Consider the following 27,571-nt stretch of genomic DNA (forward strand, 5'->3'; position numbering starts at 1 on the left):
ATTTCAATTATCCGGATATCGGATATTCTGATATTCGGATGTACAGATTATCTGGATATCTTATATTCGGATTATCCGAAATGTCTGTATATCCGAATATGTGCATTATCCGGACAGTTTTATCGTTTATCCGTTTTATGGGCTATCCACATATTATTTTATTGAGCATGTTCGTATTTCACTGTAGGGAATTTTTACAAATCCTTGTATCAAAACTGCACTATCCGGATATTCGTATTATCCGTTGCATCCGAAACGAATATCGGATTATTTTAAATCCGAATATTGTGGCCATCCATAGTTTCGAGTAGGGAGCTTATGTTACATATATGTAACACACACACACACAATTTTATACTACTACTATAGAGTGACCACAAGGAAAAGAACCTTCCACGAAAAGTCTCCGCGCACCTCTCCCTTCAACCGTTCAACTCGGGCCATAAGGAAGCATGATCCACTCTGTCCCTTCCCTCCAAGCGGGAGTGAGGTACACAGGAGTCGCAGGTCTTTTTGCTTGTGGTTCCACTATTTTACTACTACAGCTCTTTTCCAGTCTTACGGCGGGCGCCCTATAAGCTGGCAAGGGAAGTGGGGAGCTGGGAAGCGACCAATAGAGCGAGGTTCACGCAGTACTTTTTTCCGCCGCGTCGTGTCTCTCAGCGCCACTGCTGTTGTCTGGTTGGTCTGCTTCGTAATCTCCGCTCCCCACTACCCTTGCCAGGACTAGGGCCGGTCGCCGTAAGAGTGGAAAAGACCTTTAGTGAAAGTGTAGTGAAAGCGAAGAGAGGAAAATGGAGTAGCTATGAACTCATAACAAACGAGGAAGTGGAGATGACAAATACACGAAGAGGAGGTAAAGGCGACCGGAGTATGGTGCTGATTACACTCCTCCTCCATGGTCGAGATTGCCTGCGGCATACTGCAGCGCACGAGAAAGATCATTACTTTTTATATCTCCATTTTTTCTTTTTTATTTACTTTCATTTTTATTGCATCTTTACCTTCGTGCTGTTTTTCGTTCTTTCCCCTTTTAAATTTTAAAACAAAATAAACAGTAATTACATCGAACCTGGATTGCACATCTGCATTGCGTACAGTGTTGCCCACTTGTGTTGACTTGTTCAGTATATACGTTGTTCATCTTGAAATTGCGTCTATTATGGTAATTTCCAACCAAATATTGATACTTCTGGTTCGGTTGAATTTTACATGGCTGCAATGAAAAGTTGTCCCTGTTTAGGAGCGTTTAATTTTCTACCTTCTGAATATTCCATGCGAGGGGGACACACATATTGATTGCGCCCACGACGTACCGTATGCGCCGACCGCCACAAATACACCATTAATGGCTAACCCTGCTATGTGTAGAATTGACCGGGGCCCCGCGGAACTGGGGTTCGTTCCCGATTGCCAACTAATTGAATGCGGTGAGCTGGGTGGGCAGGTGGGCATTTATTTTGTTTTCCCCCCTATTTACTCTCTTCCTCTCCCCTCTCACTAATTTCCAGAGACTCGATTGCTCGTCGTCAGCGGGATGGTGCAACGGGATGGCTGAAAATGTTTTATACCGACCTCTATGAGGTAGGTGTTATATGGTTGTGGCTGCAAACCAGAAGGTCCTGTTTTCAAATCGCCTTTATGGTTATTTAATGCACTTTTTTTGCCCGCTGGTTTGCCGCAGTGGAAATTCAAATTCAAATTCTTAGTTGCGTGTGGGAGGTTAGGTGAGGTTAGGTTAGGTTAGGTTTATATAATTTGTTAGGGATGGCCAAATCTGGATATGGGATACTTAAGTAGTTAAGTGAGAGGTTAGCTTTGTTACTTGATTTTTACCAGTTAGGTTAATGAAGCCAATTCATTTTAAACAATTCGCATTTATCCTTCTTTTGGCTAATGTGGTGGTATGATGATATTGATGAAGGGACGCTCACAAAACGCGCCCATGCCCGGGCCGGGTTTCGAATCGGGGACCCCCGGCGTCGCAGCACGCTGTGTTAGCCACTCCGCCACGGAGGCCGAATAAACAGTTGGTTTAAGCTCGTACACACCGAATAGTTCATAGCTTTGTTTAAACTATTACTTTTCTGTATGATCCGTTGCTTTCAAAACTGTACCCGACATTTTGAAATTTGCATTTCTTGTATTCATAATGGAGGAAGTTAAGATGCCATGGATAAAATGCTAATCCGAAATATGCATATTTTACGGAGGTTTCAAACGAATATGCATCAACTGGACTGATTTGTTAGTCTTCAATGTATCGTGGTTTAAGTAACACATCCAATCGTAATATCATTAACTTTTTTATGCTAATGTTACTTCCCTTACTGATTTTACTATTGCAGCTTTTTCATTGCGATTAACTACTAAGTGTAAGAAATGACAAAGTAACCAGAATGAGACGCAATGCAATCTTTAATTTATTAGCAATCCAATCCATACAATGCAATGACGTGGAATTCTTGATATAAAAATAGGTCATAGTCTGCCAGGTCACAGAATGTGTGTAAGACTCCATATATTTTCTCTACTGGGCATGCATGAAGGTGGAGTATTCTCCAACAGTTCCACCAATCGTCAAAACTAGCATTTAGCGAGACCTTTAGGGAAAACGCTTAAGTTTTAACATCTCTTCCACGAGTACCATCTGAAGAGTTCCTGGTTCATGAGAGTCTAGCGCATGTGCTCACAACAGAATAATTCTGTTTGATTAAGTATTGTCCTATATATATACACTTTTTTTGCGTGAGTGCAGCACCAGCTTTTATATATGGATATTTTAGTTCTCGGATATGTTTCTTTTTTTTCGCCTCCCCGATGGCGTAGTGGTAGCGTCGTTCGATACCCGGTGGAGGCACATAGTGGTTCGGATCCCACTTTAAACTGTAGGCCCAGTCCCGATTAGCCTTTCTGTGCATAAAGTGGACTTAAAACACAAAACTCAGTAAACATTTTTTTAAAAAAATTATCTGTGCATTAGTTTTGCACGCATGTGGTACTAGGTCATTTTATTGCTAAAGCCCTGCCCAAAACAGTCTGTCTGGCTCCATATGATGGACTTTCCGGATGGTGTGGAAGTAATATTGCCGCCTTGTAGTCAATGGATTCCGGGTTCGATCTCCGGTGGAATGCACAGTGGTTTAAACTGTAGCTCCAGTCTCGATTAGCTTATCTCAGCATACAGTGGACTCACACAAACTAGGGATTGCCAAATCAGGATAAAATTTTATCCGTATATCTGAGAATTTTTTTCTCCGGATTTGAAATTTTCGATATCGGATATTCTGATATTTCCCGAACATATGGATTATCCATATATCCGAATTTTCCTGATTATCCGAATATCGGATATACGGATATTCTAAATATCCTAAATGTTCAGATATCCGAATGTGTGCATTACTCGTTTTACGGGCTCTCCACATATTATTTTATTCGTCATGTTCGTATTTCACCGTATGGATTTTTGTACAAATCCTTCATCAAATCTGTAATATCCGGATATTCGTATTATCCGTTGCATCCGAAACGGATATGGATATTTGAATTCAGGATATCTGTTATCTGGATTTTGTGACCATCCCTAAGACAACCGAGGGCTCCGTAATTGAGCGGGAGTAGGCGACGATGCGAGTCAAACCGAGTCATTTCTCGGGATTGGAACTCACGTCTGCAGTATTACGAGAATAGGAAAAGAAAATTAATTACGATGATTACTACCATCTGCGTTGGAACGTGATCAGCAATTTGAAGGGGAGACTAAAAGAATCTCCTTTTCAGATTCTCAGTTCCCTAACATAACACGAATTCCACAGACCAACAAGGGTAGAGAAAGAGGAGGGAAGGGGAGGAAACATACCATCACATGACCCACTGCCATGGCAATGCGATCAGAATATTAAGCGCATGTTACATCAAGAAAAGTGTCGAGTTAGCGGTGAGTGATGCGCCCCTACGTTGCATCGAATTGAAACGAGCATCCTCTGGGCCTTGGCCATTGGCCGCATCGGGAGGACCTTATTTGCATGACACAGCGGCCGTGAGTGGCAGGCCCATAAACACGTGCCAAGCGGTTGTCAGAATTTTCCTTGCTAGAGACAGATTTCTCCTCCACCCCCTAATTTTCCTCCATACCAAGCCGGAAGATAAGATTTTTCTCCCCTCTTATTTTATTTTGAAATGCTATCAGCTATGTTGTCAGCTCGTATGATGCTTCCTGCAAATCCAGATATCTCTTCGGTGACCGGAGGTGAAATAAGTTTTTGATAACGAGATAAATAAATATAAACGCACGTGATTTAATTACGTCATTAATTTCCGGTTTCCGTCCTCGCTGTTCTTGTAGTCTTACTACATTCATTAATTTAAATAACACAAATTGTTAACTTGATAATCTAATTCCTCTTCGGTGGCCGAGCGCGTTGAGTGGGTTTTCTCTGCATCAATTCAATGTAATCATCGTTCATCCTCATAGTCGCAACTAGCCCAAGAAGCTAGACTGTAAAAACAGTTGTGTGAAGCAACACCAAGTGTGGTCTTACTCAGACTAGGTGTAACAGAACGCCACTTTTGGTGTTAATGCGGAAATAGCGTCCATCAACATTATGATTGTTGTCGTGTTAGCACCATTGCCTGTCAAAACATCACTGTAGAGATTACAATACTTCGTTGTAGTGGACCAGGGACATAGATAAGCTAGTGGGTTTGGGAGATTCCAAATTTGAATAAATGTACATATATATTTAGTTTTGTAAGATATATACCCTCATATGGCTTATAAATTAAATATTATTTTCTATATGTTAATAATATTCATTACATAATACTATATTAACAACACACGCATATAATTTCTCTGCCATATTTAGTTTTCATTAATATGCAATTATTACATTTATATTAAACTAGTCCATATCAAAACAAACAAGATAAAACCATTCTTTTAAAAAAATAATTGTAGTTTTTTTTAAAACATTAAAGTAAAATTTCCTCTAAGCCAGGGAAAAAATTGGGGCGAAGGCACGTAGACTTTTCGGGGAGCTCACTCACTGGGTTTGAGATTTGGGAAATGTGCAAATCATGTAGTTTGGTACACATAATGTGCTCTAAATATTAAACAAACAAACGAACTAACTAAATTGAAAAGTTTCGTTTTCGTTTTTGAATTACATAATTTTGTTCTTTCTGTTTCAGCCACGCGAGCAGCAGTAGAAACGGATGTGGCTTTGTACATCGGGTTAGCAGTTGCGTTTGGAGTTTTCATCCTCGTCGCCGTCATCATTGTGAAGGTGCTTCGTCGTAAAGGACGCGACCACAGCATGTACGATATGGCTGTATCCGGTGAGTAAAGATTCACATTATGATGAATACACAAATATGATTTTATTTGTATTATTACTATAAGACTGATTTTCTTTAAATGTATAAGTAGTTTAAAAACAATACTTAAGTTACGAGGCTTAATGTTGATGACACTATTTTTATAACTGATGTTGTCACTATTGTATACTTTTAACAGTTTTATTTTTAAGTGCGAATTTCATTGATTATGATTTAGCAGCATAGCAATGCTTATTGGTGAGTAAATATAATGTATTTTTAAAAATTTTCTGAAATTAATCTGTTCAAGTTATTTCTTGAAAAGTTACGCAAATGCAAGGAAAAATATTAATAAAGAATATATATATATATATATATATATATATATATATATATATATATATATATATATATATATATATATACGACCATCTGACAACAACACACGCCACACAGTTTGAATACTGTACTGAACCATTCAATTGCAACATGAACAGCATAGCAATGCGGCATGGATATTAATGAATGCGAAAAGCTATTTACTCTAGGAACATGTTATTTAATACATAGAAAATGAACGAAGCACGTGAACGGAAAGAAAATAGGTCAAAGAAGGAAGTGACTTACGAAAAATTCAAAAATATTGTTGTGATTAATGTACACTTTAAGTTGAAGAGTTTTTCGTTGCCCATGCGATTCGAAACACATTTATGAGCGATACATTTAATAAGCCCTACCTAGCATAATAATTAACTTAGATTCACTTATAATTGCAGTGTGAATAGAAATCCATAACTAGGAACTTTTTGTACTATGTTTCCCAAGACTTGCGAGCATTTTCACAGTATAAAAACAAGTGTGTGCCTCACACGTAAAACTTTCCCCATGTATGTGAATACCAAATCATTCAACGAAGAGCGGATAAGAAATATCGTAAAATACTACCATTAAAGGAGTAAAAATTACACAAGTGAAAACAAACATTTTTGATTCAATTTGAATTCTTTTTCCATGTGGTTCTTGGCGGACATAACAACACACCCTCTTTTCCTCCCATATCACAACTTATTCTTGCCGTAACATTCTAAAGACCTTTTGTGTAAGTATTGAAAGAGATTTAAGGGGGAATTACTGTTAATTACGAAGTTTTCAACACGCAATTCGTAGAGGTAAGTCGACTCTAATACCTGACATGTTACGAAACCTAATCACGTGCCTTCTTCACGTTTATTTAGAGATGCTAAGACAGGGTAGTAAACAGGACGAATGATGCCGTAATGCCGCTCTATCCTATTATTTTCCCTCTAATAACTCCCCGAAGTTCTGATGCCCCTCATCTTCCAGAGGGAGAGAGAAAGAGTCGTGTTTCATCCGAGAGGCGACGGGATCTCCAACCCATAGCCAACCTCCCAGCATCCACGACTCTCTCTACGGAAGGCAGCACCAGAATTTCACTTACAAAGCTGTTTTGTGATTAATTTTTCCTTCATCGCCACATAAGCTCACAATATATCAGCAACGTGTTACAGGTGACACTTCAATTAACTCCTTCTGGGCTTAAGACAAGATGGCAATGGTGTACCAAATACTTCATGTTGATAAACTGCTGGCAATCAGAAATGCAGAAGGTGGCTTGGGGGGAAGTAATGGCGTAAGAGGTAAAAAAGAAACCGTATGGAACGGAGCGCTATTTACTATATACCTTTCTTCTTGCATGTTTCTGTTCCCCTTCTCTCAACATATATAGAAACAGTGTTGCAAACTTGTAACGGCATCTGGGTCTAGGTGCTGTTGATGATCTATTTAATTTTAGACGTCAAAGGGGACGGGTAATCCCTTACTTTTAGACAGCCAGGAGGTAGTTCTTCACCTTTTTGTATACTTTTGCTAATTCAAATCTTGTCAGCTGTAGACGTTTCAGGTGGGGTGTTCGCGCGCCCCCTTCCTCACTCCCTCTTAATCCGCACGTATAGTCTACGTGGTAGGACATTCCCCTTTTATTGCCATCACCACTCTTTAAATGATTCCTTTACTCTGAAAATCAACGCATTGGCTATTACTATAAACAAAACCTAAAGTAATGTGGAGAACATTGACGCTCCATTGAGCTAAAAGCCAAAATTACAGATATAGCAAAATGGTTAATTCACAATGATTTCTTACTGTTTGATGTGGGAGAATTTATAAAGCAGTCATAATTATCAGATATTCAGAGAAAGCTTTTTCAAAGGCACGGTAAAGGCTTGAACTAAGAGTTCCCTCTGTAGATCGACCACCGACCCTCCATACCAATTATACAAATTTCACAAACCATGAAAGATGAAAATTAGTACAGGACTTTTCAGGATATACTGTAGTTTGCAAATCGTGACTCCAAGTTCTCATTCCTTCGTCTTCGTTATTCACAGTGAATATCCCAAGTCAAATTAATTTTGTTACCGGGTTGGCAACACTGCTCCTCAAGCACATCCGTGTCTAAATAAGAATAACATCGGAATCTTGCAGAGTTGAGTTCCGAGGCTGGAGGAGCCATACGGTTTCGGTTATACCAAAGCACCCTTCGCGACGCACGTGTCTCACATTTGAGACGTTGCTCCCTTGGTCGTTGGGCTTTTGCAAAAAGGAAGAAGCAGTCCCAGTGTTACACTTGCAGACAGCCTGGCTACACTGTCAACTCTTTTTCTCTGTCTCTCTCTTCTTCCAGAGCGCTGAGAGATTCATATTTTCTTTTTCTTATCTCAGCTCTATTTCACTCAACCTTGCACTTACCGTCCCAAGAAATATTTTTTTGTAATTCTCTGCTCACCCCTTTCGCCTTTTCTCCTGTCACTGCAATTTTCATTTCATGTCACGTAATTGGGGCTACATTCTTTGACAACAGACCAAGAAAAAACTCCTATTTTCACTGAAATGGCAACCACCACGGGAGCCCAAAGAAGCTGCAGTGACTAGTTTCCGATCCTATAGGGCATGTGGGAAATTTTAGATGCCGAAATTGTGTGTGTCTTGCAGGGGATACCTTCATCTAGTGGGCGGAAATAGTTCCAAGTGTTAATGCACCCATCAATCAAATCTTCATTCCGTGTCTATGAGTAATTGTGACTCAATGCGAAGAACTGGAAAGAAAATAAACCATTGGTTTCCTGCTTTAGAATTTGCATTTCCTCATAGATTGTTTCAAGATGGCAGGAAATATAGTGGTCTTGAACCATATGAAGTTACTTTAGGAGCTCGATAGACAATATAACTAGAATTAAACACCGCAAGTTTTCAAACCCTTCTCCAAAACCGGTACACAGAACACGATCAATTCTTTGTTTTAATCTTGCTTACTCTGTCCTTTCATGTCTCCTACCCTCAATTCTTTCCACCTATATTTTGCTTATATTATTTCTCTTTTGGGCTAAGGCCTCCCGGATGGCGTTGTGTGTAGGTCCAGTCCCGATTAGCCGTACTGTGCATAAAGTGGACTTAAAACACCAATTCCATCAATCAATCAATATTTTGGACTAATTATACCACCTAGATGCTTCCCTTCTACATAAGACTTACTCCACCTCGACTTCAGCCGTTTCCCATTGTCTTTAGGCGATGAGGCAAACTTTCGCTTAAAGTGCACATTTTTTCCATTAGATCAAAATGCGCGCGGGTATTACAAAAAATATAACAATAAGTTTTAGGTTATAGACTTGTCTTCATGTTACAGTTGTGAGCAGAGATCTAGAGAGAGAGTGTCTTATGATAAATGTGTTCCAACTCCCATGTATTTCTTATTGGGAAATGAAAAAGCTCGCTCTTTAACTTAGGTTTCACTAATCACAGCAATCACCACGCTTCATAAACGACACTACGTATCCTCTTCACCCACTTCTCTCCTGTTTTGGCTGCTTCTTCCACTACTTCACTATGACTCACGGCTTCTCCCCCCCTTTTCTCCACGTTCACACTGCTGTAACTTTACTTCTTGTGTCTGATCTATTCTCTTCCCTGAGTACCTGAACATGTAGAGCAGAAATGCAATTACCACGTGCCATTCAAGGGAATGGAACTTCATGTTCGAACCTGATCGACCACCAGTATTGACATTGATGCATTGCCGTCGCTTGCAAGGAGAAAGGATTCCCGGGCCGAAAAATTGACAACCGAACAAAATTACAAGCTGTCACAGTTTGAATAACAATGGGTGTGGGCGCAGCACAGAAGCAGTCCGTAACGAAGTGTGGCAAACACGGTATGCGCACCGAACAATGTTGACGACGAAATGTCACCTGTGACTTCTGACTCCTCAATCCAGACGATATTCGTAATGTCGTCCGACATCGATCTGTCTCGTGTCATCTCACCACGCCGAATTAAACACACAAAAGGCAAGCTCCACATCTCAGAAGAAGAAGATGGAGAAGAAAAGAAACGTTTGTACCGATGCCATCCTTCTTTTTTTTTTTCCTTACTGCTGCGTTTTTTCCCTCCTTTTACTCTGCTGAAGCGACAAAAGTGACATCTGGCGTCAGGGACTGTAAACTGTCACTGTCTCAAAGATACTGGTCTTTCAATTACTCCATGGCTTCATGGTTCTTCTTCCTCTTTTACTTTTTTTTTACTGTCAGTTGAGAAGGCCGTCTCGGAATAACTAGATTATAATTTTTTCCTCCACCGTTCTGCCTCCGAGGCACAGAATAATAAATGAAGAAAAGAAAGAAACCTTACAGTCCAGAAGCCGTAGAGCAAATTGCTTATTCCGCGTACATTTTTCAGACTCTTCTTCAAACAAAGATAGGAAAATACTTTGAGGACAAACTTTTTCGGTCAAATGAAATTCTCAATTCAAGTAGTCTCTGCAGAGAAATGTCTGATACTTTTATACTACTTTGTCTTCTTCCGCGACAGAGTTTCTTTACCTCGCTGTCCCTGGAGGAACTAACACACCATAAGAACACACAAAAAAACTAAGCTTGCTTGAGGCAAACTCCAAGTTTAGTCGCTGGAGAAGAAAAGTCACGACGCCTGCAATCAGCTACGGCGGCTGTGTTCTCTGCATTAGCAATTCCCACTGGAGGGTCACACAATGCACTGTGTCAAATGCAGTGCGAGGAAGAACAAGCAACCGAGAAGAAACCAGCCCTCGACTTCTCCCTTTGCAAGTTTTGCCGAAGTTGGCTCTCCGTCGTTCGTTTGGAATATCGACCCTCAGAAAACTTCCGACGTAAATATATGGCAACTGGGAGCAACAGTGTGTAGCGAATGAATTAAGCCCAGGGGACATTCCACTTCTGGGACGTCGCTTTTGAAGTGGCTATTATTGCCTAAGATCCCAGGAATAATTGTTGTCAAGCTCATTGAAAACTACTGGCAGAGGCCACGCACAAGTTTAGCCGAGGGCACGAAATAATGGATTTAAATAACAGGAGATGTAGATCACACTTGGCGAGTGTATGGATCCATGGGTTCTGAGGGATCTTCTTTTCCTTAGCTTCAGTATCCTTTTGTTTTTGCTTCATACCCCTCTTCTTGGTTACTTCTCTTTGTATACTTTGCATTTTGTTTTGTTTTCTTTCTTTCGATCTCTTATCGCCCGTAATTCTTTTCTCTTTCACCTTTGTTTCTCCACCAATATCTCTCTCTCTCTGTCTCTCTCTCTCTCTCTCTCTCTCTCTCCTCTAAGAGGCATAGTTCTTCATAAAGCCGGTAAACATGGTGTCAATATTTCCCCCTTTAGGACGTGACTTATCCATATTAGCTCCCTTCCTGGGGGATTAGGAAATTTTCTGCGTCCAACCATGTATGGGGCCGTGGTAGAATGTCTGCCTTGCAAGCAGGTGAGGCAGATATCAGATGTATAATGTGCATCTGTGTTCGAAAACAAGGATGTGGATAGTGTTTGTCAATCTGGAACGTTATAACATTTCACAGGTTCGTTTACGTTTTATAGTAGGGTCGGGACAGGCGAACTACATTTTTGATATTAAAGTAACTATTATACTGATAGTTAAGCAATATTGTTCTTGCAGTTTCTGTGCAATGAAATGTGAAACTTAACACTGTTGATTAAACATAGCTACCGTTAAAATACTTCCCCAGATTTGTAGCTAAAAGTGGGACAGGTGAAGCACTGAAGAGAGAATGTAATTTACTTTTGAATATTCTAGTGGAGTTGAGAGGGAAATGTAACACTTAAAGGAGAAATTAGTTGTGGTTTGGTGTCACGGGTGGAACACAATACAAAACACAAGTAAATCAAAAAGTTAAAATAAAAGTATAATATGGAAAATACCTTCTACATTCTAACTTAATTATGTATCATACTTGAATTTTTATCCAAAGGACAATTTTAGATTGTTCACTCACAAAATAGGATAAAGTTACAGCATTGTATTTTTTTTTAAAAAAAAAATTGAGGTTCAGGAGCACTTTCGGATGAAATGCCCCAGTACTATTTTGAGATTCCTGAAATATGTTAGTCTTTTGTGATAAAATTAGGTTCGAGTCCGGAGACCAATCCAAGCTACCTACTGCAGACCTACGTCATAATCATGCTCATAAGAACCAAATGTGAGCATACGCTCACAGATAAGCGCATTTTTCGATAGATCGACACGAAAGGTTACGTCAATAGGTTCCACCACACCAACAGAATAGGGAACTAATTATGGTTTATATTGGTCTGATCAGTCCCAAACGGCCTGTTGTCCACTGTGTGAATCAACGTGCTCTAAAAAAAATATTACTGGTTTCCACAGCAGAAGCGTGCGGTAAGGAAAGGCGGGGTAAGCGCCGCTTGCGTTGTTTAGTAAAACACTTTTGATATCTTAAGTTCGTGTTTTTCAATGCCTTTATACACATTAGAATGGAAATTATTTACTATAAGATATTTATTGCAGAATTTTCATTTCCTCTATTTTCTGTTCTTTTGGCTTGAAACATAAACCGGCTGCACCCTTGACGACGCCGGGCGATGCGGCACGACTGACCGCGTTAGAAGAAGAGGACTGCTCACCTTTCTTTTTCTGTGCATCCGTAGCACCACCTAACGTGGTACGATTTCATGTTTGAAACTCTATAGTAATCAACAAATTACATTATGAAGTTAGCCAGTGATCACCAGTCGTATGCTATTTATAAGAAATAAGTAAGAAACCGAAACCCGTCCGTTTATTTAAGATCGATACGTTATGCTAATAGGATGTTTATTATTATTTTCAGGGTTAAAAAAGAACGTAATTTAATTTACAGTTGCCCTCAAATATTAAGTAAATCATTATTTTCTTCATGGTTGAAATTCACAAGTTTATATCGAGAGGCTGTTCTTCTTTATAAACCGTGCAGCGAAGATTTGATTTTACGGTATGTATGCACTTCACACACTCAAGCCCGATACTTCACCATTATGCACATTATTGTAAGTAGGGATGTGTGTAGGCCTATATTATATTTGAAATTGTTATAATTAACCGAAACAAAAAATTAACCCATCGCTTGTCTATCACGAAAGGTCACGGCACGCCCCTGTATCTACAGTAACCATACAGGTGTTACGTTTGTGTTTAGATATGTTTGGAATTGTTCAGTTTCATCACATACCAGGACTGGATTAAGTTCTAATTGTATATTATCCTGAATATGTTTTAACCGTACTTACCTCTGAGTGAGCACATTCATTGGTTACCCTGTGGAGACGCACGTAGGCGGTTCGGATCCCACTTTAAACCTTAGGTGCAGTCCCGATTAGCCTATCTGTGCATAAAATAAACTTAAAAGCAAACAAACAAACTCGTTTTTTATCACATGGCGCATGGCTTACATCTGCATTTACTTTTAATTGGATGCTCGCCAGACTCGAAATACAGCAGCTGGTCACGTTTTATATCCAAGATACCATTCAAACTGTACAAAAGGAAACTTTAATAACTTTTTTAAAGATGAAGAGCCGGCGAGCAAATAGAAAGATCAAAGAAAGTGGGGTGGTTAGTTGCGGGAAAGCTTTCTGGAAGTTCCTTGGTGCATACTTCCAGCAACGATGCAGACTGCTTTTTCCAGTAGATACTTGGAAACTTCTCTCTCTTCACTCTTCTGTTTCATCTCATTCTTAATCCATCACTCATGCATTATGCAAAAGCACTCCAGATGGTGTTAAAAGCAAGGCTGGGCTCTTTGCGTTACACAGATAAGCCTTTAAATTGTGACATTCCCTTATTAAACTCACAGGGGGGGCTTAACAATTTTAGGATCTTATAAAAATTCCCTTGCTGCGGAAAAAAGGAGAGAACCTCTTTTCATCTAATTTTGTGTCATCTTTTTTTTTCCCTCCTCATTCTCCACGTTTTAATATTGCTTTGCTTTCAAGCTGTCCCGCTTCGTCAACGGGTTATGTTCACGATTCAGGAGCGTATGAATATGTAGCTCCTTTGATCGCTGCAAATGTAGGATCATTTACAGAAGTTTTTGGGATAAAGGAACCGCATGGAGAATGCAGACATTCCTTTGGTGGACCCATTACAACGTGGTCGACTTCGTTAGTATAAATTTATCAGTTGTCGTTTTCCTTTCTGCTCTGCCTGATAGTTGATCTTTAACCTTTAGCTGCTAGTTCCAAAGGAGGATTATTTCTCCAGTGCTCATTTCGCATCCGGGATGCAAGAATTGTGTGAAGAATGTTGAACCGCCGAGTCAGATTGTACTTAAAGCTTTGGCCTAGCACATCCTTTATCTGCAGCCCTTGAAAAAAATCCTTAAGGAAGACTTATTATTTATGACAAAATGCTACAGGCAGTACCTCATAAAGGTAATTGCTAAATTATAGTTAAATTAGGCACCAGTAGTGCCACACTTTCACACTTTATCTTCCTAAATTTATTGATAATATCAGAGAAATGTTATGACACAAATACACACCACTTCAAATGGGGTAAGTGTGAACATACCATTATTTGACAAAACGACAAAAAGCTTCTGGGGAATCAATACAGTCTCTGTAGTTATCCAACAACTGGAACCCCTAACGCGATCCTTGTCTACGTTGTAATGCTTTATTTGCCTTCCAGAGGAAGTAGCCTGCCTTGGCTCGACCTATTATATGTTTATGTTCCGTCCTGAGGCAAATTGATTGCATTACACCTTAAAAACTAACAAAAACCAAAAACAGGTTCGATCGTATCAAAATAAATCCAAAAACTACCATACAAAAAATATATTCTTCACCATGGATTTTGGGAAAACTTAGTTATATATATCTTTTTAACAATAACACAGACGTGACCGTGGAATACATAAAGGTATTTCTGTTACCAAACAAAAATTATTCAACATGCATAAAAGCTAATAAAAGAAAGGACCACGTGATGATACTATCATTACAACGTAACTACAGACTTCTAAATATGAAAGTGATGGGATATTAGCTGTCGAGAGCCAAAAACGCTTTTGCAAATTTCCCGGCTTGAAACCAGAACAAATGTCATGATTTGCCGCTAACGTTCCATAATATTGAACGTTTTAGAATTAGAATACACTTATGGCTCAGATCATGGATTTACCATGACCCCCCCTCCCTTTTATCCTGCCGTCGTGTTACCACCCATTCCTTGCACTTTGTTATCGCTGTCATTTCCTGACATAGCAGATCGAAGCGCACTTCTTTTTCGCCCCGAGGCCGTTCCTCAGCTGTCCACTCTGCTAGACCAACAATGAAATATTTGGGTTCCCACTGGGAATCGAACCGAAAACATCAATCGCAAAGTTTTCAGTTTATGGGTGAGGTCTTGGCGAGTCCGGAAACTTGCTTGTAATGAGATAGAGAGGGTAAAGCTTCTCGCGAGATGTGGATGCGCCGGACACAAGAATAATTGGATTGGGACCGACGGGAGGAATTGATTCTGCCTGCTTGATCACGACCTCTGGCTTCTAACTCAACTGATTGCCGCCGACCGCATTGACAAGATTGGGAACCTGCGGAGCGAAGAGCGAAATCTTCGTTCTGCGGATGGAACAATCAGACACAGTAATGAGTCGTGAATCAGTTCCTATCTGCTCGTCTGTGTAGAGGAAATATAGATTTTTTCTTAGCCGCAGTGTTTGATTGTGGGGGATTGATAGAAAAGACAATGGCAAGTGAGAAATGTCAATAGAAGTGTTTTTAGTCGCATAAGAGGGTAATGGGAGGTCTTTTTATCCTGATAGAAGGGCAATGGGAGGTGTTTTTACTCGAATGTTTTTAATCGGATAGAAGGGCAATGGCAAGTGTTTTTACTCAAAAGCAATGGCAGTGGGTATATTTTTACTCTGATAGAAGGGCAATTGAAGGCGTTTTTATTCGGATATAAGGGGAATGGGAGATGTTTTTCCTCGGATAGAAGGGAAATGGGAGGTTTTTATTCGGATATAAGAGGAATGGGTGGTGTTTTTCCTCGGATAGAAGGGCAATGCGAGGGATTTTTACTCGAATGTTTTTTGATCAGATAGAAGGGCAATGGGAGGTGTTTTTACTGGAATAGAAGGGCAGTGGGTGTGTTTTAACTCGGATAGAAGTGCAATGGAATGTGTTTCTCTTCGGATAGAAGAGAGAGTTGTTTATACTCTCTCTCTCTCTCTCTCTCTCTCTCTCTCTCTCTCTCTCTCTCTCTCTCTCTCTCTCTCTCTCTCACACACACACACACACACACACCCCACACACACACACACACACACACACACACGGGGGGGGGGGAGGTAGGCCAAAACTTTGTGGTGAGTAAGAGACCTGTTTAGAGAAAGATCTTTTAGAAAAATTTAGAATTCGGACTGTCGTAACTTGATCTAATCCAGTATATGTACATATTATACAACATTCTACAGTAACATAAGCTGTTGGAACATGTTCGGTATGCACGTGGTGTTGCTCAGCAAGTTCTGAAAAATCAAGGTAAGCGGTTGAGAGTTAGTCAGTAGTTTAAAAAAAGGGGGTGGGGAGAATCTTGCAATGTGAAAAATATCAATAAAGCAATCCCTAGAGAATGTTCTGCCGACGCGTGCTCCATTGCACATTTATCAAGCCCACCATCAGAAGAAGAAATATATTCTGACTTATCATCCAGACTATACCAGCAAAAGTGACACTTTGAGCCCTATCAGCCCTCGCTTTCTGCTCGACTGAATTTTATATTCCTTGAACCACCATAGCGATAAGTCTTACAGGAGCAGTGTATGACGGAACCGACGCGTCTTCGCTGTACATAGTCCTCTTTTCATACAGCGTCGTAAAGAGTCTCTTGGCGGAGGTGGCAGCGATTACCGAAGGAAGGGGACCTGAATCTTCGTGTTGCAAAAGGGGAGATTGCTCGGATGCTCCGGGGCTGTGGCTTAAACCGTGGGTAATGGTTCGGAAATTTGTAAAGGAGCCGTGTTTAGTTGGGGGGAAAGAAACTGAGGGTTCGCGCGAGAGGAATCTCCCAAGATATCTTCAAGATGCCACTAGGTCCAGAACTGTGTTTTCTTGTTGCCCAGCATGGCCGATGCAGAGCAAGTTCCCTTTCTGATATGTACCCCTACGAGAGGATAATAACGAACTACGTTAGCTTTCGTATGTGCTTGTAGGTCTGGAACACAATCCGTTTGAGGGCATCTGTGTAGGGATTACTGCTCCGAGCCTATGCTAGTGATTGCTGACAGAGATCTGACTGTGATGAAAAGATATCACGATTTACATTTTGTCTTGGATACACAGGCACAGGTTAGTACTAAGGTATCGACGTAAAAGGAATGGACATAAATGCTAATTGAGACTGGACCTACAGTTTAAAGTGGGGTCCGAACCGCTGTGGAATATGCCTACACAGAGAAATGAACCCGGCACCCCTTGATTACAAGGCAACGACGTTCCAACTACACACTCTTTCGGGAATCTCTGGAGCAAGGCCGCGCATAACAGTATAGAAGAGAAAGCAAGTGGGCGAAGCAAAGCCGTGTGCGCTGCTGCAAACGGCTGGTAGCTACAACCTCGTTTCTCCCTCCTCTCTCGAGTCACGACTTGGGCAGAGACGTGTTTTCGTTCGCTTGCTCCACAGATTCCCGCATCGGGTAACGGTAACTTTTTGACAGATGAAACGGAAATATTCTTTCTCACAATAGTAATGAAATACACAATAAATACATTGCGAATCTATTTTTCAATGTTTCGAAAAAAGTCTAAAAAAGGCTAGCACGTGTGAATGTGTCTGCAACAGAATGCCTGTCTTTCAGGTGGTATGTATAATTCCACTTCCACAAGAGATGGTTGATATATCATATTCACCGTGGAGACTTTGTACGAGCACGAAGTTAATAATTGTCTACACGCAGCGGGTGGGAACCCGACCCTGTTACCGTTCTTCTATTGCAGAATGGAATATTCCATTTCACCGTTTATATACAGCATTCAGAGATGTAATTGAGCCCACCCATGGCTCAACAGCTGTGATGCATCATTTCACAAACAAGAAAGAATGCCATTACTTTCTTTTAAGTAGATATTGATCAGGATAAAGGGTCTTCCAGTCATGAGACTAAGTAAATCTCCGGAGATAGAAGGAGACCATTAGCTAGCCCTTGACTATTACATTGAGGATTACATTCTATCTTGGAATGTAATTTGGTCTTATAATGCTGAGGCTGCTATTTGCGGAGGGGTTGTTTCAGGATCATCAAAGTTTAATGGCAGCATGGAAATAACTGCGGCTAGATTGAGGGCGGATCCTCACTATTGCTTCGGGGGCTGAAGAAATTGATTCGCCGAAGGCAATTATTTAGCCATATTATGTCGTCATGCGCCAGCTAAATCGAGACTAAAACGGCGAAGAATGAAATTTCACCTTCGGAAATCGGCCATTGAAACAAAGTAGATTCTTCCGAAACGATTAAGGGAAGGCAGTGTGAAATTGATATGATTCGCCGTTGCCTCGCTTAACTAAATTTTTCTTGAGAACAGGTCAGTCAAATTTCCTCCTAAACGCACGACCATGAAAATAGGCTTCTGAGCAAAAATGCGCTGGTGCCACATATGGGAAAAGCAAAGCGAAAGCGGGACAAAAGTCGCCGGTTCCCGCGTACTGTGTGGCAACGTCAACCGAGTTTGCGTTGCCTAGTTCAAGCGTCAGACCGACCTCTCTCCGGGGCACTTTTGTGTCATCCCTTACCATTCGAGCAAATTCTGTCAGCTTGTATTACATGGATTACAAAGGCCAACTTTACAACGAGATCTTTCATTATCTTAAACCTCCGAAGACGAACACACGAGGTTGTACTCCGACGTGGCAACAGCGCGAACTCCTGCCCCCTGCCTAATTTCATGGCCGTCCGTTTAGTTCGAAATGATCCTAACTTGCTTGTCCCGCTCACAAAATGGATTTGCCAACTACGTAAGGGTTTGTGGTGGTCAGTCATTCTAGAGGAATGAAACCTATTGAGGATGTTGATAAATCGATGACCGAATGCACGACACAGTTTCATCTCACATTCTTAAGTTTCAAAATTTCAAAATTCTGTTTATAAGTATTCCAATATGGCCATCTTAGTCATCGTTATAGTATGGAACAAAAATACTGATAAAATGAATAATTAATTACACATTTAATAAATTATATATTTATATTACATAATTAAATAATGTCAACTTAAGAAAAATCAGTACAGATTATATAGTATGTATATACCATGTTTACTCTCACAATATACCAAAATATTCTAAATTAGCAGTTGTAACTCTTCAACAACAATTTGATAAGGACAACAGGGGTGTAAGGTGTGACGTGTCAATCTTCCTTCCACGCAGTACACCCTAGACTGCATCCTTGCAGACTAACGAGTCTCTGGCGTCTGTGACCACAGCTAGTATAATCCTCTGTTCGGCATGTGTTGTGTCCTGTCCATGCATGGTTTGGTCCTCTCGTTAATTTCACCTTATCACATTCAACTTCAACTTCGCCATTAGTCAAAAGTGGCAGAAAAGCAACATAAAATAAATCAAAGAAAAAGACAACAGCTATGGATGAAATGTTATCAAATGTCTGAAAGTTGCGTCATATGAAAAAGGACTGAAATTATACGCCTTCTTCTCGTGACAACAGCACACCGTCGAGTTATTTATAAAATCATTGTGTAGTCAACTGAAAGACTTCGTTGTTCCAAACACTAATATCACGAAGGGCCATTGGTTTCTTTGTGGCAATCGTAGATTCCACATTGTGTCAACAGGTCTACAGGGGATTCATATCCCGTTTATGCGCAAAACGATTGATTAGATTTATTCCCAAGTAATTCACCCTTGTCAAAATTGAGGCGTGAGAAAACTACATACCTGTTGAATGTTTGGAAGCCAACTGCTTCGAATGCGAAATGAATTTCAGAATAGGAAGGCCTTTCTCTAGTTGGAAGTAGCATCCTCAAGGACCCGCGTTTTCGTTTCTTCCGGAAAAGGAAAAGACTTTCGGTTCGGAAATTTGCATGAACGGATCTTCTAATTTTCCGCTTCATTTTGCTCCGTGGCGATTTCGGCGGGGATGCGCGTGTACGCAGAGAGGAAACGCGGGGGAGAAAAGCAGGGATTTAGCACGCAGGCCGCACGCACAATGCGAAAAAGGTGGCGGTGTTCAATTCTGAAGTCGAAGCACGCTCTCCTGTTGGGGAGGGCAGTCCGTCCGCGACAAGAATCCAAATTGCGACTTTCTGGCCCGCGCAGTGGCGGTCGGTTGGAGACAATAAAACAATCTTTTATACAAGAGTGGACACGAAGCCCTTTAATGAGTCCCTCTTTTTCCGAATTCAGGAGCAACAAAAGGGACGATTTTTCTCCTCTCCCTCGGTCGAAATGGACGCGCATTTTAAAAGAACATTTCGTTGTTCTATTTTTTTCTCTCTTTCTTCCTCTCTCAAGTCAGTTTTTTTTGTCGTGCAAGGTAGTATAACCACGGTCCGCTACTATCTGTGCCACATTACCGTTGATTGCTGCTTAGGTAAATGAGTGCAGATAATGTTCCGCAATGGGAGGGAATGGAAAAAGTTTCCTTTGAGGTGGACTCGAAATAAAATGAAGCACATACTTTAACATATTCCTCCCCTTTTCATACTTTTTTAATGCAGACTTTTTAAATGTTTTCCATCTAGATTTCGGTGCATAAAAAACTTCTCTGAGAGTTCTATTCTCTCGCTGAATGACTTCTATACTTACTCATCATTAGGGGAAGGTAGCTTAGGTGAAATGTTCGGTATGCGGGTGATTAAAAGAACTTATTGTTGCAAGAAGATGTAGTATATTAGATCACTGAATTCAAAATCAATAGAGTACACATTAGTTATGAATGTTGATGACTTTTACTGAAAGATGTTTTTAACCATATTCTCTGTGCCTCTTTGATGGCGTAGCGATAACGCTGCAGCCGTGTAATCAAGGGGTTCCGTTTCCGATCCCCGAAGATCCACTTTAAACTGTAGGTCTAGAATCCAAAGTGTGTCAACGGACACACATACGCATATTATTTGACTTAGGTGACACTTTAACGTGCTTAAACTGGTAATATTTTTCGGCGTATCAAAGTGCACTTTTATCAGCTGTCCTATCCCTATCCCTGTAATGCACTAAAAATGCGTCAATTGAACAGATCAGACCCGGTCATTACATAGAAACCAATATTAACAGTTTTTTCTGTGTTAACTGATACACCAAAAGTGCTTCAATCTTCATTTGATGAATTCGGAGTTCTGTGTATAGTTTGGTTAGTTTCCGAATTGCACAACTATTAAAAACTAAATATTTGCATATTATATATATAGCCGGTAGAGACACATAATGCCATTTTAAACTGTAGGTCCAGTACCAATTAGCCTATATGTGCATAAAGTAGACTTCAAACAAAACCTTTAAAAATGCAAGGTGTATTGGTAGTAGTAAATTGTAAATGAAAATTGCTTTACTATGCGTCGTGTTTGGACTGATTATTCATTCACAAACCCAAAATGTGTCGAATGAGACAATTTTTGTCCCCAGTAGCACATTAAAGTACATACAACACTAATTATGCACTTTTGTATAAAACTACATAGAGGAATGCATCAAAGAGTACTGCTATCAGCTGCAACTCCGTGTGATGCACTAAAATACATCAAATCAACAGATCACACGAAGGCCCCAATCTTGATGCATTGCGATATCTCTGTGCATTTGATATAATTGTAAAGAAAACTAGACAACTGTGTTTCGAGACGAGATCTGAATTGATTGATTTTTTTTATTATTATATATTTTTTATTTTATTTAAGGAGATCGTCCACTGAAACACCGGAAACGCACCACCCGAAGCTCTTAGTGGAAAATTCCAAGTGCCTTTCCGAGGGCAGTCTGCCCATGTACCGCGCCGCCACGCCAAGAATCACGCCGCCGGGCAGAACATTTTCCATGCTCGACTACAGCGGGGCCGAGCGTTACGCTTGCCGGAGCTAAACGAAGAGACGCGGAATTACACGAGAGGGCATTCGGAGATGCGGTCAACGAAAGATTTCCATCCTAGAAACCTGCAGACTTCTGGCACAAAAATTCCGCGCTTCGGTTCCGTGGTTTTCGCTGCACTGGGCGTTACACCATTTGATATCAAGAGAAGCAGACAACAGAAGTTCTGTAGCCGCGTCTCAGTGGGCGAAATGCTTTATTTCGCGTTTCTGGCACTTTTGGCTATTCACGAAGATGAGGATGAATGGTATGATGAAATTGATGAAGGGACACTCACAGGAACACCCATGTCCTGTCCGGTATTTGCCAGGCTTGGACCTCCGGCACCGGAGCGCTGTGTGATAACAACTTCACCATGGAGGTTGGCGAGACTAGAGCGAGATAGACATGCTCATTCGGCAGAAGAGACAGTCAACTTTTCTTCTCATCTCGGTTCCAGTAAACATCGTATGTAAGATGCAGCTTTCCGAAGACAAGGAAGTGCAGTACAATATAAGAAGTACATGAAAACTCCTTCCTTTCATTGCTCTCCAAGCCTCTACATTAACTCTGATTCACAGCAATGACGTCTCAGAGGAATATCGGGAGTTCCAGGGCAGAGGGACTGATCTCTGATTTATATCGACTAGTCGTGATTCTCAAGAAACGATCCTGGATCCTGCTTGCTCTCCCTATGCAATCACTTAATTGAAAAGTTAGACAGACGGCGAAAATTAAGTGCTTCCTCCCCTCTTTTTCATATCTGTTTCTTCCCCCGGGAACAAATTTCTTATTTCAAGTGGCAGGTGTTTCGTTTCACATTCGATTTAACTTGGAGCTCGATGGAATTTCTTCCCTCGCTCTTTCCTTCTCCAATGCAAACGAAGAGTCTGTCGTGATGACTTAATGAAATCGAAGGGAAGGAATGGAAGATCCTTCGCCATCTCGTGTGATCCCTGTAATGACCTCCAATCCCCTGCTGACTCTCGTCTTATTTGCGGGAACGTCGGACTCGCTTAGTTTGTACTCAAAACATGAAGGTGAAAAACGTTCGGCTCTATCGTGTCTGTTCAGATCTCTGGGGCTTCAATGGAAGCGTAAATCTTTCTGCATTGGCTCATGCTTTCAAAAATTAATTTAATAACATAAGAGTGACAAGATTGACTCCCAAGGCTACGCGGTAAAAATTGTGATGAAAGGCAACCCTGGAATAGGAGTTTTCCCGCATACTACTAACTGTCAAACAGTACCAAGTATGGTGGGCTTCAGCACCAATTGTGGTTTCAGATTTTGTTGCAAGTCCACTTTGTGCACAGATAGGTTAATCGGGACTGGATCTACAGTTTAAAGTGGGATCCGAACCACTACGTGCATCCACTGATTATCGTACCCGGGACCACTTTATTACAACGCGATGACTTTACCACTACTCCACCGGAGAGACCCACCAATTGTGGTGGCTACTATTTGTTGGTAACTCATTAGCATATATCGTAGAGCGTAGCTTTCTGACATTGCAATAGCTAATCAAGACTGGATTTACATTGCTGACCAGAACACTTTTTTGGATCCAAATTTTTCAGCCTCACTGCATATCTACTGGGCCCCTCCAAAGTTATTTTTAGAAATTAAAATAGAAAGCATAACACCTTCCTCTGACAGCTCTTGTGAAATTACTCTACCTTTTTTCTTTATTTTACGTCGCTTTTCTTCCTCTTCAAGGTAATGACGACAATGACGATGAAATTGAATAAGATACTAAAAAAGGAACAGTTTTTTTTTCCAGAACTTTAAATCTAGGAGTATGGGGATTATTAGAGAAGTGAAATGGTAGTTTTAGCATTAAAATCGATCATAAGCCAAGTCTTTGTGAAACATTTTATGGGGTGTCGGGAGAAACTGTGGGTGTTGGAGTGTGTATGTGGATAAATCACTCCAAAGAAGCAGTCACACCCAGGTCAGGACTTGAACCGTGAACCTTCAGGGGCGAGACAATAAATCGATTCCAGACGTTACTGAGAAGGAAACTGTCTCCCAAGTACACGAGGCGCATCCTGTCGTACCAACCTCATTTCAAGAGTGAAATGGTGAAAGTTTGTCCATTTTGTGCTTAGGTGTTCGGCATTGGATTTACTGTTTAAAGTGCGATCGTAACCACTGTGCATCGAACGTCTTGATTACAATGTACTCAGTGGCGTGCCGAGGATTTTCGAAAGGGAGGGGTTACGTACACTTTTTCTGGTAGTCAGCTCTCATTTTGCCATCTTTTCCTACCTTTGACGTTCTTCTTTTAGGAATACTGGGTCAAAGGGGTTATAACCCCCACCAAGCCCCCCTTGGACACGCCACTGAATGTACTAGTGAACGGACTTCCAGCTTCAGGCTGTTCAAGTCGACGCCCAGTTTTGCAAGTCTCGTTCCTCACTCGATCCAATGGAGCTTTACTCGCGAGCCGTCCCATCTGGAGGAGGATATTGCCTGGTTGGAACCTAACAAGAAAAAGCAGCCCTTACGTTATGAACCCGTCTCGGGACCTCCAATACGTTGAACCGAAAAAGCAAAACGGGGGGAGTGCAGTAGGTGGGAACTGATGACGTCACTATTTTTTTCCAGAAAAAAAAAGGTTCATAAAATCCGTCGTCAAAGTGCTTGAAAAGTCTGGAGCGGTGCTCTCTTTCTGTCACGTGACTCGTTACCCCCCTCTCCCCCCGCTACATTGCCTGGCGCTAATTTTCCTCCTTCGTGTAGTTTTTATTGGGAGTTGCTCTCTTTTTTTTTCCTCCCACTTCTCTTTTCCTCTTTCGTTCCGACATAGTTACTGCGTCGAAATAGCTTCATAAAGTAACCCGAAAATATTTCCTAAAACAACAAAGATGGTAATAATATTCTCCACGGTGTCGCTTCGTTCGGAGGTTATGGCATTTTTGATGATTCTCATGGTGAGCTGCCTATGTACCCGTAGACTTATACTGCTGCGTATTTCACGGATTCAAGTGGTCCCGTCTCGGAAACGAGTTAGGCCGTTAATGATGGAACCTTTTTCCTTTCGTGAAAGGAAGAAAAATCATAAAGGACCTTCATTCTTCCTCGCCTGCAAGTCTGCCTAAAGATGGCGGTCGTCGTAAACATGATTACTTAACGATTAGTGTCGTATATGTGCGCACATTTACGGTCTGGCTCGACAATAATGTGATGAACGGTGTCGAATGATGAAGTGCACTTTGAAGGAACCTTCAGGTCTTTGACTTTCATGAAGGGGCCAGGTTTTGCCCACCTCTGTGCTCTAGGGCAGCGTGGTCAACCCGCCTTGTTAGTGGAAGAGTGCTCTCGTAGACACGCGTGGACTGCAGAGCGAGCAGTGATACTGTAGCGTTTCAAAAGGGGCGGAAAAGAGGGAGTGAGCGCGGCAGGAGGTTCTCATCTGATTCGTGAGTTCCTTGAAAAGGAGGGTGCTCACGGCCACAGTATTTTTCATTTCTCAAGCGGCTCTCTGACTCTTGTTTACTGGCCTTGAGGCGCAGTGTGCAGGCGGAAAGCTCGCACCGCACTGAGCGTTCACTGGCCTCCACACGTGCAAGCGGAATGCTCTAGCCTGCCCTAAGTCTTGGCAGAAGCAAGAGATCCCGAGTTCGAATCTCTCGACTGAAGTTGCATTTCTCTTTGCAGTGTAGGTAAACCACTATAATTTCCAAAAAAAAATTTATTCTTTCACCCTTGAAGGTGCTACAAGTACATTGTACGAACAAGGAAAACTAGATGCAGCGATACAGCGTAAGACAATATATATATATATGTGTGTGTGTGTGTGTGTGTGTGTGTGTGTGTGTGTGTGTGTGTGTGTGTGTGTGTGTGTGTGTGTGTGTGTATGAGGACCTGAGGATTTTTTAAAAAAAGAATGAATTCCTAAATGAGATATGAACCCACGACCTCTTGTTTCTTGATGTCATCTGTAACTGCTGTAAATCAAGAACAAACTTAGTTGGGTCAACAGGATGAGAGGTTATCAATTACATAAGTGGTGTTGTAGATCTCCATTGGAATCTAGGGGTGTTAATTACATCAAAATAAGACGAATACAACTGAACTAGGTTTTGTTCGTTACATCATCAAGTACACCGTGTCCATAAATATACTCTCATACTTTAAAGTGGTATTACGTCGCTTTGGATGATCGTATTTAAATGAAATTGGTGACATTTGAAAGAAAAACTCAAATATTTTTGTGCATGTCAACAATGGACACCAATATCAGCAATGGACAACAATGAACGAGATTAAACATAGAAACTGAAATAAATTCACTCCTGACAACAATGGACGATGCGGGTTCATTGTTGGATATTTAGCAGGCAGGCAGGTTACATGTGAATTGTGTTGTTATTGCAGAAGATTTAAGAACGTAGTTGGTGTGTTTTAGAATATCATTCCACGAAGAGTTTGGTGAACGTGTTGGTGTGTTTTATCATTCCACGCAGAGTTTGGTGAAGGTTTAGCGTGCGGATTGAAGTGGTTATGGCGACCCCACAAGAACGTGACTCTTTTTATGGGGTTACATAAAAGATTGTGTCTATGTACCCCCGTTACCTCAAAACCTGCAAGAACTGCAAATTCGCATCACTTCTGCAAACCAGTCCATACCTGTGGATATGTTGGAGCGTGTGTGGCATGAATGGGAATATCGCCTTGATGTGTGCAGGGCCACTCGAGAGGCCACATTCAATATCTATGAGTTGTAAAATAAAACATTTCAGTTTTTATTTAAAATGACACCAATTTCCTTTAATCACGATTATCCAAAGCGACGTAATACCACTTTAAAGTATGACAGTATATTTATGGACACGCTGTATGATGATGCGGGGACGAGAGAATAGGAAGGACCGTTTATGTTACCATTTCATGATTCCGCGTGGAGTGACTTCTTACCTAGACATGCGATCTCCTGATTACGAAACTACAATTTTAAAAAATTGAATTAACGCTACAATAGAATTAACATTTTCATGAACTTACTGAAATTATGTTGAGAAATAAAACATTTAAAATATCATACCTAATGGTTCCACGTGGTTGGTAAAATTACATAAGAAATAGTGCCTATCTTCCTTTATACGTGATAAATAAGTATAGTGTCAAGATGGTTAAATTTGGACTTGGGTATGTCTTAAGCATAGTCGTAACTGAATTTCTCACAGGACTTCTTATGTTAACCTCTTCGTTAATTAACGATAAGCTTTATCAAGGTTCGTGATCATAGACCTCGGATTTTAGGTTTTCAACCTATTTTTTTCCTTTACAGGTATGTAAGAAGATGGTAAGTTATGTCAGCGTTTCGTTAAAAAACGCAACAACTGATGAAGTTTTATAGGGCCTAAAAAACCTATTTTGCTTGTTACAACCTATTTTAGATTTACGCACCTAAATCAAGCCTTTTTTTAAGGTTTTTATATATTTTTAAACGTTTTTACAGTAATTTTGTCACACAAAGGCATTTGCTTTGTTTGGTCACGACAAAATTCAGTGACGAACGTGTTTCAAACGTACTCTCTGTCGATTTTCCTTCCTCCAAATCCTTGGTGATATTTCAAAGCAAAATGTGTGGTTCCATTGTTACCTGTACAATCCAAAGTGGTCTGATCCGTGTGGTCTTGCTCACTTTCGCGTCATTTGGGTGCTTTGTGGCATTCACGCCTTGCAAACTAACATTTCAGCATTGAAGTTTGCACCACTGACTATATTTTTGTTGAAAGATTATTTTCAGCACATAAGATGATCCTCACAGACAAAAGTGCGGAGTTTGACTGTGGATAACATAAAAAGATT

The 27,571-nt window shown here is 40.8% G+C and overlaps 1 protein-coding gene across 3 annotated transcripts in view; it reads left to right on the plus strand.

The window, feature by feature from the left end:
- Window positions 1–27,571, plus strand: part of LOC145978400 (netrin receptor UNC5C-like) — a 546,350-nt gene that overhangs the window by 459,803 nt on the left and 58,976 nt on the right. For all 3 annotated transcript variants that reach the window (XM_083111023.1, XM_083111028.1, XM_083111032.1), the window contains one exon: window positions 5,197–5,343. In XM_083111023.1, the coding sequence (XP_082967149.1) occupies window positions 5,197–5,343 (147 nt within the window). The remainder of the gene's footprint in view (window positions 1–5,196; window positions 5,344–27,571) is intronic.

This window comes from Lepisma saccharinum, chromosome 1 (genome assembly GCF_977018435.1).
Source record: "Lepisma saccharinum chromosome 1, izLepSacc3.1, whole genome shotgun sequence".
Taxonomy (NCBI): domain Eukaryota; kingdom Metazoa; phylum Arthropoda; class Insecta; order Zygentoma; family Lepismatidae; genus Lepisma; species Lepisma saccharinum.